Below are 14,989 nucleotides of genomic sequence, written 5' to 3'. Positions count from 1 at the left end.
AGGCATGCACCAGCGGGAGCCGAGTGGGTTCTTACCGGAACCTTGCCCCCCCCCCACTCATCTCTCCGCCCTACGTGCGTAGGCGTACACTGCTAACTCTTTCTGTCTTACCTTTCCCGCGATTCTATTATTGCGATTCTCGTCAGCTGCCTCTAATCGATACTATGAAGTCTTTCGCTGGTACCGCATGGTGCAACGCTGATCACACATAAACAGGCTACCAGTGGCATGGTATGCAACATATTGCGGAACTGCGCTGTTCAGAACCTGGTGCACATGTGAGCATATGCACGCGTTGTGAAATTACGATTTTTTGCGCAATTATAAGTAATATCAACAATAAGTTGTCAACAGAGTTAAGGTTTCAGCCCATATTCGAGAAAGCTTGACTGGGGTGTTTGGTTAACTGAAAAATGCCGAAAAATAAAGGTAAGAGAGTTCTCCAAAATTGGCACGACCTGCTCCGACCAACCTTGCTGTTGCATGCTAAACCATGCATGATGCAGTGATGCACTCTTTGTCATTTTGTCTTTGTATTGTAATTGTATTGTTTGTAGGCCTATATCTTACTCAGTCTTGTCGATTAGTAAATCTTAAACGTCTGTTTTCTTGCTCTGTGATTGATCAAAGCCAGTGTAGTGACTTCATCTAGACCATGATCAAGGCTTGGACAGTCTGCAAACCGACAGTTCAGGACTGTAGAAATTACAAACATGACAAATCTCCCATGCATCCTTTGCTTAATCAAGTGGCGTGTGGGGCACTAACATTAGGCCCAATAACTGTGTGTAATTAGGCCTACTAATGAAGAAGTCTGAAGATTTATATGATATGATACAAATACATCTTGAAATTCCCCAGCCTAGACCATGCAGACATGTCAGATTGGATGGCATCGTCACAACATTGTGTCAAAATAACATGTACTTGTCGTGTTGACTGCGACTCAAAATCACACATGAGTCTATCTTAGGACTCCAGCTTCATGTCCACTTTGACTTGGGTATTTTTGTATACGTGTAAATGTTTATCGGCTTGTTTATTTATTTATTTGTGTGTGTGTGTTGTGTAGGAAAGGGAGGTAAAAACCGGAGGAGAGGAAAGAACGAGAATGAATCGGAGAAGAGAGAACTGGTCTTCAAAGAGGACGGACAAGGTAATGACCCAAGAAATTCCAGCATTGTTTGAAGAAGGAATTTAATTCCTCTAAAAATCTGAGATCGTTTGAATTATTTTGTTAATGTGCGTGATGCTGTATCAGTCGTGTCAATCCTAACCCCTCCTCTGTCCTCTAAAATCCTCCGGGCCATTTTGGAGGATTTTGGAGTTTTGAGCCTGAATGGCAGGAAAGTCTGGTCGATTGCAAAGGATATATTGCCTCAAGGTTGTGGGTTAGACCTTGTCTTGTTTCAGCTCAGTCATGCATAAACTCGTGCCTACATCACATGTGAAACCTTCCATATTGCTCCCGGATACTGTTCACACTACCTCAACATAATAACAGGAACTGCCTGAGGATTTTTAAGGATTGAGGCAGTGGTCACCTCTCAAAGGAGCATAGTCAAGAAATATTGGAGGATTTCGGAGGATTGAGGCTGTGGGTTCCCCACCAAGGAACATATTCAAGAAAAAATCTAGGATTGAGACTGTATCCAATTTTTCCATGGGGGCAGTTTGATTTTGAAGGATTAAGGATGCATCCAAGCCCAAGCCAGAAGGGTCAGGTCTTGGGCCTAGGGATAATCTCTTACGTCCTTCTCATTGCAGAGTATGCACAGGTTCTGAAGATGTTGGGAAATGGCAGATTGACCGCACACTGCCTCGACGGCGTGGAAAGATTATGCCACATTCGAGGAAAGCTTCGCAAAAAGGTAACCTAAGCATGCCAGACAATGCACTAATAAAATTGAATCATCGCCATTAATGAATAACGACCTACCATACAGAATCAGCTTGCTTTCAGTTTTATGGGGAGGAGAAAAGGCATTGACTACCGTATGTCACTTGGGCTTACTCCTGGTCCTGCAGAGTTGGCGAAGTTCTGTCATGTCTGTGTACCAGTCACAAGAGATACCGAAGACATGTCATCTTGATCGGTAACCGGCTTTTTTTGAAGCAGAAGTTTTCTTTGCCTAACAATATCTTTTAATGGACTTGCAGAGATTTGTCATTAACTTGACCACAACTCAGATATGTTGTCTTATCTGTGCCTAGTTAAGCGCTGTAAGTACTCAGAAGTTTAAGTAGTAGGGTGAGACGGTTCACAGGAAATAAGACGCCAACGCAGTTTCTGTATTTCCACTTAAATTGTCCCTTGCAGGTTTGGATAAACACAGGCGACATCATCCTGCTGGGCTTGCGAGATTACCAAGACGACAAGGCCGACGTCATCCTCAAGTACAACGCAGACGAAGCCCGCAACCTCAAGGACTTTGGCGAGCTGCCCGAGTCATACAAGATCAATGACGCCACGACCCTCGGACCGAACGAGGATGATGACGATATCCAGTTCAAAGATATCGAAAGGGTGAGTGATTGCTCCTACTTCCTCTGTTACATTCGAACCCTGGCCAACTTAAGCACTCGTCACTATGGTTATGATACCTCAAACTGGCCCCAGACATTGGATTATATTTCAGCTGAAACTGTCCACTTTTTGAATGAGAAGAAACAACAGTAACGGCACTTAACTCCGTTGGAATTTACAAACGGTGGCCCCCACAATCACTTGTTCAAGATTTGTACATTTCTGACCTCAAGTCCGTTTGTGCAGCACTCGGAGGCATTGCCATGGAACTATATTTGCTCTCCGCTCGGAGCGGGAACAAAAGAGGGTGTGTTATGAAATGAACATGATAGTCCTCTTGCACGAACTGCAAGTTTGTGCGCATTTGGCGCGGAGCACGCTGAGTACGTGTGACAAATTTACACTGGAATTTATGGTCTTCCTGTGTGCATCGAACACTCGCAAAACCCGGCTGGAAAACTTCTCACCAACCTGTCTTTCTTTCGCTGGTGAGGGCGCACTTCAACTCAGGGCGGATAATGCAGGCTGTGCACAACGGCCAGGTAGGTCTCTCTCAAATGACGCCACTTCCTGCAGATTGCCACGTGCATCGGCATTTGGACTTCAAAGTTTCATGATGTGCATCGGCCAGACCTTATTTGAATTTTGAAGATATCTGGATCAGCGCGCATGTATAGAACATTTATACACTGGGCTCAAGCACGCCTGATGGCATTGCATGCGCAGATGGCGTCCTATGAGAGGGATCTATACATGTTGTGTGTATATACAAATTGAATGAGAGATTTTGACATTACAGCGTCCCCAGCCGCTGTGATTGTCCATTACCAGAACGTGTCCACACATTCCTTGTGGAACTGTCCTAGCATTGCTTTACGCATCCTCTGACTGGTTAAATGAGGCATGAGTGAAAAAAAAGAGTAAAACTTTTAAGTAAGAGCCTGAGAGTAATATTTCACAGTCCAAAAAACTCTCGAAGACACTCAATAATTGCAAATTGAAATAAACCAGTCTAATGCTCCTGGCAGAGGCAGAAATTTACCATCACGTGACTATGTTTAATTTTGATAAAGTTTGCCCTTACAAACATACATTTGTAATGCTGTATACTCGGTGTTTGTCTGAGAGTTTGCAAAAAATTCACAAGCTTACTTGAGTGGGACTCGAACCAACAACCTCCTGCTTACTAGTGCCGATGCCTTAACCACTTGACCACCAATTTCTCTCAGGACAGTTTGCAAGTCCGAGTCAGATTTAGCAGGAGTCAGATTTAGCAGCGGGTACCGCAAAGTATTTCAAGATGTAAACTTTTTTCCCGACACAATGTACATCTTGAAATGACTGTTTACTAGCTACAAGCCAACGGTAAGCACAAATGTTTAACAGTTTTTTCATGACTTCTTTTTTGTTAACACAGGTTTGAAGACGGGTCCTTTGGCTCAGGCGGGGTGCTGTAAGATTTGTAAATTGAGAATTTGTTCCTTGAATGCTCCACCGGAAGACATATCCATTGAAGTCCCAGCCTTTGCATTGCCTCTGGTGGGCATGCAGTCTTTTTTTTAAAGATGGCCAATGTTTATGGGTTCCCTCTCTCATGAAGGGGGGCTGACGTAGACTCAAGTAGCATGAAAAATAACGCCAGCTCTTCACTTGATACGTTTTCCGTACACCAAGTGCTCTCAAGTATGTTCTTATAAATGCCAGCTTTGCTGTACGATACATTGGCCATGATGAAAAATCCCTGAAAGATATCCATGCCCTTGGAATGTGTTTGATTAAAAGAACAGTGTCTTATAATTTGGCACCTGGCAAGCATGCCACAAAATGAACCATCTTGGCTTTGCACACAAGTCTTTGTAAAAAAAAGGGCAGCCTTGTCTGAATATTAACCCTAACCCATCCCAATCCTCCAAAATCCTTCGGGGGGTTTTGGAGGATTTTGAAGGATTGAGAGTAAATGGCAAAACTGTTGTGGCTGATTGTGCAGGATGCCATGTGTGAAGGTCGCGGGTTGGACCTCGTAATGTTTAGCTTTAGCCTGCTATTACTTTGAAATCAGCCGCAATGCTTAAGAAAGCCTTTCGCCACACCTCAGCATAATGGCAGGAATAAGCCATTTGCGAGTTAAATTAGATTAAAATCTGGTACACTGAGTTATCTAATTGCACATGAATATAAGAATTTGAATTCCCCAGACTAAAGATGCTGTACCTTGTGATTTGGGACACGCATTTGCATAGCGACCACCATCTCTGGAATGGACTGGTTCCTTTGTGCCGTTTATTATCCATTGAGAACAGTGTATTGATGCAAGGAGTCTCTTATGTAACTAAACAAAAGCTTGCCTCAAATCACGAGGCAGATGTATAGCAACAGTGTTTTAGTATGGAGAATTCAAATTGTTATGTTCACATGGATTTAAAGAACTCGATGTACCAGATTTTATTCAAATTTAACTCGCAAATAGCTTATTGCCGGAGGATTTTGAAACGTTTGAAGAGCTGGGTACCTCTTATTTTGAGCGCAAGTGCAAAGATTTGAGGATTTCGGAGGATTGAGGATGAATGCAATTTTTGGACTAGAGCCACTGGAGGATTTGGGAGGATTTTGGAGGATATGTCTTAGCAAAACGGCTCTAGTGGGTTAGGGTTAACAATACAACTTACGCCACCCTGTTTTGTCTGGTGACTGTTACCTATTTTGCTCTGCCATAGCATTCACAGTGTCCATACTAAGGGTTACCCCTCCCCCCACAACATTGGGTAGTACATTTGACCCCTCTTCAATAACAAAGCATTGTTAAAACTGCCTTTGCAGCCATGCCATTGAACTGTAGGGATCAAACATGACCTAGATATTTTGTTCTCTGTCATGGTTTTGCAAATTACATTCTTGAAAACTTGCAGACACAAAACTCCCTTGCAAAAAAACAAACAAAAAAGCCATTCTGCAATGTACAGAAATTGGTTACATGTTGACGTCTTGTTTCTGAGTTATTTTCTGTTTTGGGTTTCAGTTGAAGAGCGTCCATGTTTGTTGGAGCTGTGCCAAATTAGTTAATAATCATGGACGTTTTGTGGATTATCCAACTAGATTTCTTGTATTGAAATGAGTCGCCGCTTAGGGATCCAGTCAAATTTTCATCGGCCTGTTTATGGTCACTTCTTTTTCTGACAAAAAATCTATACATTGGTAGGGGAAGAATGTATTTTTCTTACACACTACCCGCGGATCACTTATTACCGTGATTGTCTGTGGAATTCCAATTGCTGCTGCCTTGCTTTTATAAAAGCAGTGGCCTATTAAGATAAAAGCATTGCCAGAACCCTGAGGGAAATAGTATTTTTTTTTTTACATTTAACCTTAAATAGAGAAAGCTTGAGAAAACTTTTGTATTAGCTTCTGAAAAGTTCCTCAACCTCTTCCCCTGCATGCAACTGTAAAGATACACGACACGAACCACTTCTGCAGGTAAGCCATAGAAGTGTTAATATTTGTGTGCTATTCAACGATGGAACAAGAATCATTTCTTCAGTTTTGTCTCCGCTGTTGAAGCTGACAAAAGAACGTTTTATGTCCTTCGTACATGGGAAAAGGATGTGCTATTTTTGTCAACCTTTGCTGTCTTGACACTTCATCACGGCAGGAAACATTTCAATGTTTGCAATTTGTGTAGATGTAGACTAAATGGGAAGAATATCCAGTCAAAACTGCAGGCCTGGTACATACAGCAGTTGGAAGAGGACAACCCAGAATGACCAGTAGATTGGAATAGATGTGTAATTGTTAAAATGTTCTTAAAGTGTAGAGTGTATTTTTGATTCAAGGTAACGATCATTTGAGGGCAAAATTTGGTTAGTGTACAATACTATAAACAGTTCAATGTGTTATTTAATTTCAACAAACATATATGCATTATTTCCTCTGATTTCTGTTTTTGTTTTCTTTCCTGTTTTTGTTTCACAAATGCATTTGGCTCATTCGGTTATTAAGGAAATATGTGCTTGTCCCATCTCGTGATCCAGTCAACAAGTGGTCCAGGTCAGCCAAGCACACATTTATTCCCATTCATAAATACCTTTTGAGTCACCGAGTCAAAGCAAATTTTGGAGATTTATAAACGTCAGTGATTTTGTTCAACAGTTTTACTCTTTTTCTTGTTCGAACAACGGCCATGTTATGGTATGTTCCTCTCGCGAGTGGTCTTCAAAAGTATGCGCCAAGTGACTCATGGCCAACCAGTGCTTTATCAACTGTTTAAAGACTGGTCATGTGATGGGCTCTGGACCAATAAGAGTGGCTAAACTTCATGAAATATTTATGAATACAGTTGACTCTCATTATAAAGCTCACCGTTATAACCAAATACGGTAACAAGAACAGATTTCCAGAATCCCGACTTCTTAAATTCTGCTGTTTTCTTTATTTCTCCACTCTCTTTATAACAGAGTCCTGGTTAAAACTAAAGATTGTATAGTACCGAAGACGTAAGATGGGATAACTCTGCCCAAAAGGTGTAATTACCACGGGCGCCATTTGAGCAAGAGATATGCTTACGCAGTTTACGGTAATGCTTCGGCGCAGGCTCACCATGTGGACGTGCCTGCCGCAGCGCCTGCGCATTAATGTGCAATGCGCAGGCGTATCGCTTGCTCAAATGGCGCCCATGCGACTACAACGTTTTACGTGTATTCACGATGAAGTTCGCCATCTTGCGCCGCTGCGCAGCACAATATGATCTTTGGTTACAACAAAGCAATTTGTCTGTTCCCTGCAACTTTATAACGAGAGTCAACTGTTCTTATAAACAGTAAGTTTCTTGAATTTAAATGTGACACAGATTTGTAACAAATTTTGGGGCGAGTTAATTAACAATCAGACTTTACTTGAGACAGCACATTTAAAGGCTCAGATTGAATGCACGCCCAAACGTTGGCAAAGATGATAGAGAAGCACAAAGTGCCACAAGTTAGTTCGAGATTTATGGAAATGAGTAGTCTTTGTAAATACAAAGCAGCATTATTTTATTTAATCAATGTATGTCTCTTTTTTTGCAGTCAATATTGTAAGCACGAGTGATATCCGCCTCATCATTAGAATAGTTTGGGTTCAATTTCAGAGTTTTGAAATAAAATTCATCAGAAATTGTTATATTGCCAATCTGTTAACCGCGTTGTCACCTCCCTCCTGCAGTAGTGGCAATTTGAATAGGTTTGATATTGGAGGCTTGTTTCGTAAAGCAGACAAGCGACATTATTGTCGATTTTTCAACAGTTCATTGTGTGGCTGCAATTCGTCTCATCTCATCTGTAGAGAGTCGTGCCACCACCGACCATTTTGTTACACTTTTTCAAGTGAAATAAGGCGTGTTGAAGCAAGGGGCTTACTTTTCTTGTAGTGGCACTGTGCAACTTCCATACAGTAGATGATTACCCGTACAAAAGACATGCGGCACTGATTAATACATGCACAGCAGTTAGAATGCTCAACTTTTCATCGGAATATGCACAAACAATGCATGTCTTGGCAGAGTAAAGTACCTTATCATGTATACATGTAACAGCAGTGGCACTCAAAGGGGTTTTGGGAATCTCGGCTTTGTTGCCACCATGGGCTTGCTTTCAGTAACATGAATTACACTTGCACTGTGTTTGGTCTGTGGACCTACGTTTTTATTGGAAAGAAATTGGCCAGTTTCTTACTTTCTAACATTGTATGTAAGCAGTAAGTTGGGCAGGATATACAAAAAAGACGGCGTAGACAAAAACAAGTACTTTTTTATCTTTATTTAAAAAGTCAACTCCAAAAATAACCCAGTAAAAACTGTTGTGTATAATACATTATCCAAGAGCTTAGCAAAAAGTGATGAACTAGCCAGAGTTTGAGAAGTAGTGCACCCCCACCTATAACACATTTGTCTACTGTTCGTGATTTGGATTAACAGACTAACTGGCTGCTTGTGGCCCTGTCAAAATCTTCCTTGCTTTCCTGGGCAAGATTTGTACACCCTATCAACTGGACTTAAAAATGCCAATCCAAATGCATGCTAGCTCCGGAGTTGGTGAGCTCGCACATGTTTGATCTTGCAACCACTTAAATGATGCAGGAATGAAGTTTTTGTGTTAACAAGCGCTGGCCTCTAGACCTCCATTGAGATACATGTTCTCAGTTGCCAGGGATACTCGTCAGCGAATTCTGTCCCATCTCCAGACGGTGCTGTTGTCGCACACACTGATTATGACTGTTCCGTCTCGGGACAGGGTCGTCTGTCGGATGGCAGAGAGGCACTTCGGGTGAGTCAACTTTGTGCACCTGACATTCGAAAAGAAACGGTACCAAGAACGATTTGATTGCTGGAGAGGTGATGTAGGATAATGGATTTCTTGATGGTCACAATACATAGTGAACACACATCTCCAAATATTTCTTGCAATGTTTGGACTCCAGTCTTAAATATGACATGCTTGCTCTCTTGAAAGTTGAAATTATTTTTGCACAGGATATCCAAGAAATGCACAAATTTACTTGGGGAAAATGACCAACGCAGGTAACTTCAAAGTATTACATGGAAAAAAACTTCAAATGACAAAAGTTGGTCATCTCCATTCTTCCTTCGATTCTGTCCAAGTTGCCTCATCCTTAATAGTGACGAAATGTGACAGGATTTTGTAGATACTTGTTGACATGCATATGGGTCATTCTGTAAATTTGGGGTCCGTTTTCTTTTCCCTGTAGCATCTGGCATGTGATTTTCTAAGTTTTAGAACACATATCTGTTAATTTCTAAGAGTGATTTAATCATGCAACTTATATGTATATGCCGATCAAATAATAATCTGAAGTCTATATGACGGGGACGAAAGCAATGTTATTTTTATGTCACATGTCCGATCCAAAATAACTGCAAATCTGAATGCAAACTTTTCAGCTTTGAACTCTTGAGGGCACTCTTGCCACAGCTCATTTTTTTTACAAGAGCCTGACAAGTTCACTGACGGCATCTGGCTTACCATTTACATTATTTCTAGCAACTGACAAGTTGCCCCTACCAACTGTGCATACTCTACCTTGTCTTGGACGGGTCCTCAACGTCGAGATCCCACACGTACAGCTTGCCAACCTGGTTCCCAAGGGCCAAAATCTGGGAACGACAGAAGGCATCAGGTCAGTTTGGAGCACTGCTTGTCACAGTTTATGACTGCTTTAAGCAAAGCTTTGTGAGTACACAGTTGGAGTTCGGGTGAAATGTTTTGTTCCAACATGGACAGTGCTGTTATTTGTGTGTGATCGAGGCCACTCTTCACATATTATGCCCATGTTTCAGTTACGTACAATATGACCTTTGGGTAATGTATCCGAGTCCTGACTGCTTAAAATTTCTTAATATCTTCGCAACGCAACGTATAAACCTGCGACACTATTTCATGACAGTGGCATGGAGAACTTGTAAACATTTACCAAGGTATATTTCTAGTAGTGGGTGACCTATGTACCCTCACAATTTAACAATTCTAACTGATATTGCACATAAGTCTTAGTAGGGCAGGCTGCCCATGCGTTAGGCCCTAACGTGGTTGCTGTAGCAAAAATCACTTTGTGGCATGACCTTCAAAGGTTGAAAAAGACAATGTCACGGTTAGAAATGCCACTTAAATCTTTGTGGGGCATGACTTGAGTCCCACTTGGTATATAAAAGTGACTCTTGTATCTTGACATTTTAAAAATAAGAGGTTTTTTCTGCCAAATGGGGGAAATTGTTTTGAGACGGAACCGTCCCAAAGTGGTTTAGTACCTTTTGTGAGTAGTCCATGCTAAATCGCATGAACCAGATATCGCACTGAGCATACTCAAACTTGTGCAGTACTGTGACCCTGGAGTCAGATGGCTTGAGATCCTCTAAGGTATCCGACAGGGAGCCTGGCTTCCAACAAACTATGCAGTTCTCGCATGACTGTGGAAATCAGTAGGGAAAGAAAAAATATGTCCATTCCGTCGAAAAAGCCAAATGAGAGGGTTTCATGTCAACAATGTGCATATCATCCCCCTACCCACAAAAGTCTGCAATTCGTTATTAGATGTTTACAGTTCTGTTCTCTGGATAAAGTCAGTGTAGATTGAGTTGTACTTCCAAAAGTGTGTACAGAGAATGTACCTCTGGTTTCCTGTGCAAATTGAAGCCTTTGAGAATTTGAGAATGATCCTTGCAGAAATGCCCCGAAAAGAAGCTTTTACAATGAAGCTGCTGTGTTACTACCTTGGACAAAACAAATTCTCCCAACCAGCGTACACAGTCAACGTAGTTGCGATGTATGTCCCTGGTGGAGAAGTCGGGTGTGTTGACGAAAAGTGTCTTGAATGGACTGAAACACAAAACAGAAATTCACTGTTTCATTACGCCGATGGTTCCGATTCAGCAATAACCATAGTCCAAGTCTGAGCAAAAGAGATCAAACTTGAGGTGCATTCTGCCCGGGCAAATGGTAGTGTTTACATAATTATAACAACAGATAAACAACAGGTGTCTGTTTGCATCTCTCAATATGACAGGATGGATTTGGGTTAGGGCTGTGGATTCCATTTGTAAACAAGAGAGGGCGCTTTTGTTACTCTGACTGACATCCTACTGGGCCAACACTTCACTCAATGCACTGATTCAAGCACATGCTGTGTGCATGACCAGTTTTCATCAGAATTTGCACAGTAACCATTCCATACATGCCCAGCAGAGCACCATTATATGATAAGTACATAGTTTTACTTAGTATTCTTGGGGCATTTATATTTTTTCAGGAATGATTTATAAGCCCGATGATCAGGGGTAATGAATCCATTGAATGCTATGCTTTATGGGCACCGCCAGATGTGGGCCTCACCGGTCTGTCTTGCTGGCGCTGTATTCGTAAGAGCTACTGATGGCTTCCTGGACCATAGAGGTCATCAGGTGCCACATCTTGAGAGAATGGTCCATGCCGCATGACACCATCTTCGTCCCATCAATGTCAAAATCCTGAGAAAAGAAAAAGCATTGATTTCTTGTGCTTATAAGTAATTTGATAGCTTTGTTTGATCAAAGAGTTGACTTTTTAGTCCCCACCTGATTGCCTGGGTTTTCCTCCCACCTCTAAATCAAGATCTTCTTTCACCATCTTGTCTGCAGGTTTATTTCGGGCTTGCAAGTCGCAAGCCTTTTTGACGGATCCTTGGCTTCCAGCACCAGAAATGTAAAAAATTAATAAAGAATAATTCTGGAGAATAAACAAAAATACAAAAAATTGCTTACCGCACTTAATACCTCGTCCCTGTGTCCTTCCACACCACCAAACACGATAACCAGGCTGTCCGTCTGAATGTTCCACAGTCGCACTGAATGATCTGTGAAAGAATACCATGCGGCAAAATGCCTTAGAAATGTCCCACATGAAGGATTACGAAGTTTTGAATTTTTCAGACTATTTCCATCGAATGTAATAAACATACATTAATTTACAAGAAAATCTTTTCAATTTTTGTAGTATTTTCCACATTGGATATTTCTGTATCAATTTTTTGAATCTTGATTTCCTTTGAAAGGTTTTCAAGCTCTGTGTAGTGAAATAAGAGACGACCTCTGAAGGTCAAATGAGGCTGTTTACCCTTGCTGACTGACAGCAGCAGGTTACAATCCTTGGGATGAAACTTGAGTTCGTTGACTGCGTTACCATGGGCTATGTAGTGCTGAAAAGGACAACAAAAAATGTAGAAACGCTTTCAGGTCCAGCATTGGGCCTCGCAGAAAATCTGAATTCCTCAGAAGTGCCTCAAAATTTTCGAACCTGCGGGATTCTCATAGGATTCTTCCAAGTTCTGAGGTATTCTCTCGAGGAGGAACAGCTTGGCAAACTCTACAAATGTTTTGTTCATTTTTTTTGAGTGCTCTGGCAGAGAAAACCTCATTCTGCAACCAAGCTCTTGACATTTCTTATGAATTATTCAGGCTCTACCTTAACACACTGCATGGTGATCGGGCTGATGAGGCGGATGGTTCCTCGCGACCCTGCCACAGCGAGCAATGGCAAGCCCGTCTTCTCCTCGTAGGACCAGGCGCAGGTGTAGAAACTCTCATCAGACTGCAACCATGGTCAGTGTTTAAAGTCAAGGCCCAAATGAACTGATCTCAGACAAGGTCATCTGAATTCTGGGCAGAAACCAAGACCATCATGTGTACTGTAACAGGGCAAATATTTATGAACGAGGAATCTAGTTTACACTTCCTTGTAATGCTCATTGAAGTTGTTTATTTTCAGGTGTTTAGTTTCAGTAACTTCTCTTTAACCCTAACCTCTCTTGATTTTTCTCCAGAGGTTTTGGAGAATTCTACAGTACCAAAGACATGCCACAAGTTCTGATTAATGCCTCTTCAACATTCAGTGGAGTATTTTAGAAGATTCCAGAAAGTCTCTGATGCCTTGGGTTAAGATTACATGGTATTCCAATAAGGGTTTATTTAAAAAACAAGAGTTTAAAATTATTTGTGAGCTTGAACAAAGTACTTGAATGATCTGCAAAATATCAGCTGTGTACAACTCCAAGATAAACTTGGTATTATTTACAACAAAGGGATACATCAGCATCGATGTAGCTCTGTAGAAGTTTCATTCCCCCACCCTCTACCAGCTCGTAGACCGACACGCGATTGCTGCCCACCGTGGCAAAGACCAGGGCGTCCCCCTCCTTGTAGAAGGGGTTGAAGGTCACCCCAAAGATGGGTAGGCCGTGGTCCTCCTTCAGGGACCCGTTACACTTGTACTGGAGCTTGTTCTTAGTGGAGCGCCACCGGCCGCGGTTACTCTTGCGGTTGAAACTGCCAGTGGTCGATCCTGTAGGTGTATCGGAGCGTGAGTTGCTCTCCGCAGTCGGGGTGCTGGCTTCACTTTGCCCATCGTCGAGTTCTAAAGACTGGGAAAATAACAGAACAAAATGATAACAAACAATGCTACTTTCAAACTGCTGAATATTTCCATACGTGTTTTAGGTTAAATTACCACTCCAGTCTTGTATTCAAAACAACTTTGAAGAAATTTAAAGTGGCCTGTTGACGTGAAATATGCTCTTTGACATAATTGATATGCAAACAGGGAAATTCCATACCATATCATAACATTAACAATCATTATCATATTATCATAGAAGTTCACGTATTGGTTTGGAACATTTGGGGGTTCAGTATGAAACGGGAATGAGTTTGATTAGAATTCATTTAAGCCAATAGAGGGCCTGCATGGAGTTCCCTCACAGACCTGTCCTCTGTGAGGGCGCTTCACGCAGGCCATCTGTGAAATGACATGCTGGTGTTTTTTGGTGACACTTTGAGACTAAACTGCGATTGTCCAACACCAAATTCTCGTCAAAGCGGCAATCAGTAGCTGCTGAAAGCATAGACATACAATAATAATGCAAGATCAAAGCCTAGGATAAGATCCAAGTACTCAGAAGTAGGGCCTATAATTTTATGAGTGCGACTGGCTGATATGCACAATTGCTTGATCTCTGCGTGATCAGTCATGTCAGTCAGTTGATTATCATGATGAAGTCACGGGAGTGCATGATTTGATTTTGATATTTCTGTCATCCCATGTCATCAACCAATCGCCATTTCTTTTCTTTCTAATTCCCAGTTGCGAAAAACTGGTTCAAAGAAAGGAATTAAAGTAGAAGATTTTCCTCAGAATTGACCAATCGCGCAGAGCGATCATAGAGATCGCGCCCAACACATTACCCATCTTGCGTTTTGCGTCCGGAAAATAGGCACAAACCACACGAGCAGTGTCAAGCTGATTTACAATTAACCACCCCCTCCCAAAACGACGAAAAACAGCCGATGATTTCACTTACATTTTCATCACCTGAGGCAGTATTCTGATTGCCATTTTGTGGAAGTGATTTTGGTCTTTTTAGGACTGATCCTGACTCGATTTCTTCTTTGTCCGACATGCCTGCTTCGCGGGAGAAATTTGTGTGTTTTGTGGTATAGCGCCACCTAGCGGCACAAAACAAACGTTCTATTGTGAGTGAAACGTTTACCAGTACAGTCGGTGCTTTTGCCGTAAAAATAAATGAATTAAAAAAACTTTTGCAACTTAACACGTACTTTGTTGTTTACAAGGAAATGTTGATAAATAGGTGTCATTACAGGATTCGGAAAAAAGCTACTAGAAGTCAGCCTCCAGCTGTCAGTTCTTTTTTTTTTACTGCAAGAAGTTAAAATTTGACAAGTTCATTTGACAAGGACAAAACGCGAAGCGGCGATAATTATTTTGTTGCAGAAATTAAGTTGTCAGCAGGGAACACAGAAAAAAATCTTTATTAAGATACGTGTATCGATATGTGACATCCAAGACACATTTGGATAGGTACCATTGAAAATATTCAGTGCAGACAAAAATCAAAGACCTGCTTGCCCGACAACTAAATGAGATAAAAAGC

At 41.6% G+C, this 14,989-nt stretch overlaps 2 protein-coding genes across 2 annotated transcripts; one reads left to right on the top strand and one right to left on the bottom strand.

Moving 5' to 3' along the window:
• Positions 1 to 229: 229 nt before the first annotated feature.
• On the top strand, positions 230 to 7,687 carry LOC110981486 (eukaryotic translation initiation factor 1A, X-chromosomal-like). Its single transcript, XM_022239087.2, has 5 exons — positions 230 to 429; positions 1,073 to 1,156; positions 1,768 to 1,871; positions 2,321 to 2,527; positions 3,945 to 7,687. Exons 1-5 carry the CDS (start codon positions 414 to 416, stop codon positions 3,948 to 3,950), a joined length of 417 nt encoding a protein of 138 aa, XP_022094779.1. The 5' UTR covers positions 230 to 413; the 3' UTR covers positions 3,951 to 7,687.
• Positions 7,688 to 8,173: 486 nt separating this feature from the next.
• Positions 8,174 to 14,549, bottom strand: eed (embryonic ectoderm development). The gene is made up of 10 exons (XM_022239113.2): positions 14,399 to 14,549; positions 13,130 to 13,462; positions 12,508 to 12,633; positions 12,160 to 12,241; positions 11,808 to 11,899; positions 11,401 to 11,534; positions 10,782 to 10,887; positions 10,320 to 10,478; positions 9,595 to 9,668; positions 8,174 to 8,839 (listed from the first exon to the last, which is right to left on the bottom strand). The coding sequence occupies exons 1-10, from the start codon at positions 14,495 to 14,497 to the stop codon at positions 8,713 to 8,715; spliced, it is 1,332 nt and encodes a 443-aa protein (XP_022094805.1). The 5' UTR covers positions 14,498 to 14,549; the 3' UTR covers positions 8,174 to 8,712.
• Positions 14,550 to 14,989: the final 440 nt, after the last annotated feature.

This window comes from Acanthaster planci, linkage group LG15, assembly GCF_054643075.1.
Source record: "Acanthaster planci isolate LZ-2023a linkage group LG15, COTS_SCS, whole genome shotgun sequence".
Taxonomy (NCBI): Eukaryota; Metazoa; Echinodermata; class Asteroidea; order Valvatida; family Acanthasteridae; genus Acanthaster; species Acanthaster planci.
The sequence above is the reverse complement of the archived record's forward strand: the minus strand, read 5'-3'. Positions and strand labels throughout refer to the sequence as shown.

Coding starts and splice junctions, on each gene's coding strand:
- LOC110981486 (XM_022239087.2), top strand. Junction 1,157..1,767: donor CTTCAAAGAGGACGGACAAG/GTAATGACCCAA, acceptor TTCTCATTGCAG/AGTATGCACAGGTTCTGAAG. Junction 1,872..2,320: donor GAGGAAAGCTTCGCAAAAAG/GTAACCTAAGCA, acceptor TGTCCCTTGCAG/GTTTGGATAAACACAGGCGA.
- eed (XM_022239113.2), bottom strand. CDS start 14,497: ATGTCGGACAAAGAAGAAATCGAGTCAGGATCAGTCCTAAAAAGACCA. Junction 12,242..12,507: donor TCACCATGCAGTGTGTTAAG/GTAGAGCCTGAA, acceptor TGTCCTTTTCAG/CACTACATAGCCCATGGTAA. Junction 9,669..10,319: donor GCATGGACTACTCACAAAAG/GTACTAAACCAC, acceptor TGTCGTTCCCAG/ATTTTGGCCCTTGGGAACCA.